This window comes from Coregonus clupeaformis, chromosome 23 (genome assembly GCF_020615455.1).
Source record: "Coregonus clupeaformis isolate EN_2021a chromosome 23, ASM2061545v1, whole genome shotgun sequence".
In the NCBI taxonomy this organism is placed as follows: domain Eukaryota; kingdom Metazoa; phylum Chordata; class Actinopteri; order Salmoniformes; family Salmonidae; genus Coregonus; species Coregonus clupeaformis.
In genome coordinates this window covers 15,292,706-15,297,239 of record NC_059214.1, presented here as the reverse complement: position 1 = coordinate 15,297,239, position 4,534 = coordinate 15,292,706, and the positions used below count along the sequence as shown (strand labels likewise).

Below are 4,534 nucleotides of genomic sequence, written 5' to 3'. Positions count from 1 at the left end.
AAGAGGCCTCTCAAGGAACTAATGGCAAATAATAATTGTCTTTGTAAATGTTAGGCTACTCTTTGCTCGTTGTATAGGGAACAACTTGAGGGAAGTTTATAATTAGAAGATCAACTGATTCCTTTGTATCTCTACCTCCGCTTTTTAAAAGGCAATTAGTGATCTATTAGGAGGGGGCGTGTGTCCTAATGAGGCCCTTTTCAGTCTTTAGAAAATGCGCGAGCCCCCTGCCGCGAGACATTGAAGTCTGGGAACTATTTAATCCTCGAGATGTGTCACTGTGCGTGTCACACAGTCCAGAGATTACAGGTGACAGGTAGTGCACACCCGACGGTTCCCACAAGCACTTTATTTCGAACTAGGCACGTTTGAACTAGGCACTGATGTCTGAACAACACAATTTACTTCGTGCAGCAGGCTACAAGTTTTCTCCTGCCGGGTGAACACAGCTTGTTGAATCAAATTGAACACTAAGATTTTAAAATGGAAGATATATTATTTGACTTGGATCAAGATGGCACTACAGACTTTGCCTTCTGGGGCCAGATGGACCCTAACTTCCAGTTCCAGTCCCAGTTGGACACTCTCCTCTTTGACTGCACCACGGTCACGGGCCAGCTTTCGCCCTGGTCCTCGTTCGGTGGCCAGTCCATGTTCCCGGACGCGCAGATGACCTTCACCGACCTGGACTCGCAGTCTCCCGGCCTTGGAGCCAGTGCTGAAGTGGACAGCTCCTCGGTGGACGAGCCCCACGAGATCAGCAAGCGCAGGCCGCGGCGGTTTGTGCCCCATCACCCGTACAAGATCCAGCGACACGCCGCTAACATCCGGGAGAGGAAGAGGATGCTGAGTATCAATTCTGCGTTCGAAGAGCTCCGGTGCCACGTGCCAACCTTTCCCTATGAGAAGCGCCTGTCCAAGATTGATACCCTGAGATTGGCCATTGCTTACATCGCCCTCCTGAGAGAAATACTGATTTCCGGCTGCGACCCCAAGTCGTACGTGGACGAATGCATGAAGAATGGTTACAAGAATCAAACCAATGCCATTTGGAACACAAGCGGTGAGCAGATAATACAAATAGCCTAATTACTGATAAATATAACAATTTTAGAACCATTTTAGATTATGCAATGAGATTACAGTTATAAACAATTTGATTCTTTGCCTGTAAGATAAAATTTTGAATCTCTTCCATTCAAAGATTAAAAGGCTAAATAGAAACTGGTGCAAAAGATCCTACAATAGGTCTATCTGGCCCCTTGACACTTGTGCCTGCCACATAGTCATAATTATATGCACTTATGTCTGGAAATTGTAAAAACAATAATTGAGAACGTGTAAGAGCTATGGTCATAATGTATGTAGTTCATAGATACACACAAAAATGTATGCACGCATGACTGTAAGTCGCTTTGGATAAAAGCGTCTGCTAAATGGCATATTATTATTATTATGATTTAGACAGATTAGACGTAACCAAATAGGCTATTACAGTAGATCTAGTTGTTTCAACTAATTATTAAATAACTGGTTCCACTGCCTTTTTTTTTAGTTTACTCAACTTTTCAGTCCAACTGTTACCTGAACAAGAAAACATAGTTGGCCCAAACTTACCTACAACATGAGAAAACATAGCCAAAAATCTGTCAACTTAAAATGATGTGTTTGCTCAAATTGTCTCATATGTTCATTCAACTAGAAAGTATTTTTGGTCATCTTACCTAAAAAAAAGGCTGTGGAACTAGTTACATACACAGTTATTTTAACATACAATGTACATATTTGGCACACTGTACATGATTATATTGTGCATGTTCATTTATACAGTAATTAATAATCAACATGTCCTCACCTGGGATTTGAACTCACAATCTCTTGGTTCACGGCATTCCAATCTTCCTGCTATTCCACCACATCTGTGTCAATGACTGATTTCACCTTTATTGCTAAACTTTGCACTTCAAAGTAAATCTCAGCTCTGTTAAAAGTACAAATATGTACGTTGAAAACATTGTATGTTAAAAACTCTGTGTGTATAACCAGTTGCACAGCCTTTTTAGTTATGATGCCCAAATAATAATTTCTACTTGAATGAACATATGAGACAAGTTGAGCAAACACATTTCTTTTTTGTTCAGGTAACATTTGGTCCGAAAACTAATAATAATTAGTTGAAACAACTAGAATGTTATGTTTTTTTCCAAGTGTGGTACTGACGATCCTCCAGCAATATGTCCACCCACTATCCATGGAAGGAATTACAGTAAATGTATATTTTGCCATTGGAATTCTAGTTTGGCAACCAATACTACATGCATATGTTTTGTGACTTCAAGTTGGGTGTGGGACATTACCAAACCCCATTCACGAAATTGCAAACAACACACAGGATAAACCAAAGGGAGGATGAAGTATCCTACCAAATGTTTAAAATTAAATTAGCACAAGGAGAAGGAGAGCATATGCTAATGGTGACAGCCAACTCCAAAGCTCATTGGCTCTGAATTGAGTTTGTGTCACTTAAACAGCTTGCTTTGTTTGTTTGTTGTGTGTTTTTTTCCCCAGCTGTCTTTTTCTTTGGTGTGGGTGCTCAAAAGCTCCCCTTTGCCAGAGCACAAGTATTCTCACTGCACTCAATGGTTGCCTATTTACTTTAGTTAACTCATTCTGTGGGGCTTCACTCCAACCATTCGGAGGGGGCCTGCGACTTGTTAAACGATCATTATAATGTATCTAAAGCCCCATGTTTGCCTTGCTTTTGTCCCCCGTCTCACTCTAGATCTGACAGCCCGGCTCTCCTGGATAAAGTGGGATTAACTCAGGATGGGGCAACCCAAGTACAGAGGACGGGGGGCTGCTGGCGGGGGATTTACACCCCCCTTCTCTTTCTGTTTCAATGGCAACATCAATTCAGGGGCTGAGTGACATCTGCAGACTTCTCACCAGGTCATGCACCTCTCTCTGCAGCCATCCACTCCCCTCACAGCCTTTAAAATATTTGAATGTGTTGTCGATTGGTAATGGGGAGCCAGTCTTTTTCTGGAGTTGCCTGTTGTTTTACAGTGAATGGGGGACCGGGGCCAGACTTAAGCCCATGGGGATGGCACTTGTCACAGGGGAGAGAAGCAGCCTGGCATGGGACTGAATGAACCTTGGTCAAACTAATTTTTTCTGAGTGTAATACTGAAGTGCCCGTGTGTTCATTTGAAACCTTTTGCTGTTGTTCATTAGATACTGTCACAAGGGTCTTGATGATGTAAATTAGATTGTGTGTGACACCCAAATTTCACGTAAGTTAATTTAGCTTAATTAATTAATTTATGTATTAATTTATTCATCATTGTATTTATTTAATTTGTTTATTTATTTATTCATCAATTTGTTTATTTATTTATTTATTTGTTATTTGATAACTTTGGTTCTTTTGTATTATTTACATAATAATTAATTATTTATTTAACTGTTTTCATTTTGATGTTGCTAGTTGTTTATACTGTATCTTTAATCAATTGTCAATAATACATTATTTATTATGTTGTCAAATGGACCGTTTTGATATTCATGTTACTTATTATGAAGATATGTTGTTTTTGTAGCATCTGTGAGTATATTGAGGTGAAACTGTAAGGACTGGTGACTGGATTTGTGCTCGATGGCAAATCAGGGAATTCCTAACACGCTGGCCGTGTGCGAATGCCCGTACTTGCGTCGTAAATAGTAGGCCGTTTCAGCAGTGGTGTAGATGTGCGTGGAGAAGTGGGTATACTCTAATTCTGTCCAACATTTCCCAAAAGGCCCACCCAGAGAAGGAAAGGCGCACTGTGTGAACATTTCTATGAGAAACAGTGACATACTATCTGAATGACATCAAATGATACATCCCATATCATGCAAGTAGGCTAATACAGTATTAGGCCTACTATTGAAATAGATAAATGAGACCTTCAATTGTCAGAAATTCACAGGTTTCAGATTTTCCCATAATTTCTCAGGTTTTCGCAGTCAAATCACACTTTTAATAGAAAAACAACAAAATTGAATGTTCACAACAATGCTTAAACCACATTAGGAGACCGCTTTTGAGGTCTGGGAAAAATTGAATACATTTAGATTTTTGAGTGTAGTTACCCTTTAATTCAACTGTGCAGGCACCTAGCACTGTTGTTTGGTAAGCAGTGTTGCTGTAGCACACATGAGTAGGTGTTTGCAAAACAAATGGCCACTGGATTAATGCAAATAATCATGATATCATTCTGCCAGGTTGTGGTGAGTGATTTTGAAGGAGTCAGGCGCAGGAGGGTACATCACAGAATAAAAGGTTTATTCCGAAAACACAGCGGTACGCAGCAATGCGTCAAACACTCCAGTGCGGAAATCAGGCGCACTGGAGAACAACAAGGCACACGGGTGAAATATCACGGCGATACAAAATACAAAGAGCTCCTAATCTCACCTCCACAATAAACAATAACACACAAAGACAAGGGGGCGAGCCTTATACAGGTACTGATATTCGTCAATAAGCAAACCC

At 40.5% G+C, this 4,534-nt stretch overlaps 1 protein-coding gene across 1 annotated transcript; it reads left to right on the top strand.

Moving 5' to 3' along the window:
* Positions 1–308: 308 nt before the first annotated feature.
* On the top strand, positions 309–3,379 carry LOC121536220 (transcription factor 21). The gene is made up of 2 exons (XM_041843489.2): positions 309–1,063; positions 2,783–3,379. Exons 1-2 carry the CDS (start codon positions 484–486, stop codon positions 2,818–2,820), a joined length of 618 nt encoding a protein of 205 aa, XP_041699423.1. The 5' UTR covers positions 309–483; the 3' UTR covers positions 2,821–3,379.
* The last annotated feature ends 1,155 nt before the right edge of the window (positions 3,380–4,534 follow it).

Bases quoted from the DNA above. Each gene is read 5' to 3' on its own strand.
- LOC121536220 (XM_041843489.2), top strand. From the start codon at position 484: ATGGAAGATATATTATTTGACTTGGATCAAGATGGCACTACAGACTTT. The intron at 1,064-2,782 runs GTGAGCAGATAA...GTCTCACTCTAG, and splicing joins TGCCATTTGGAACACAAGCG to ATCTGACAGCCCGGCTCTCC.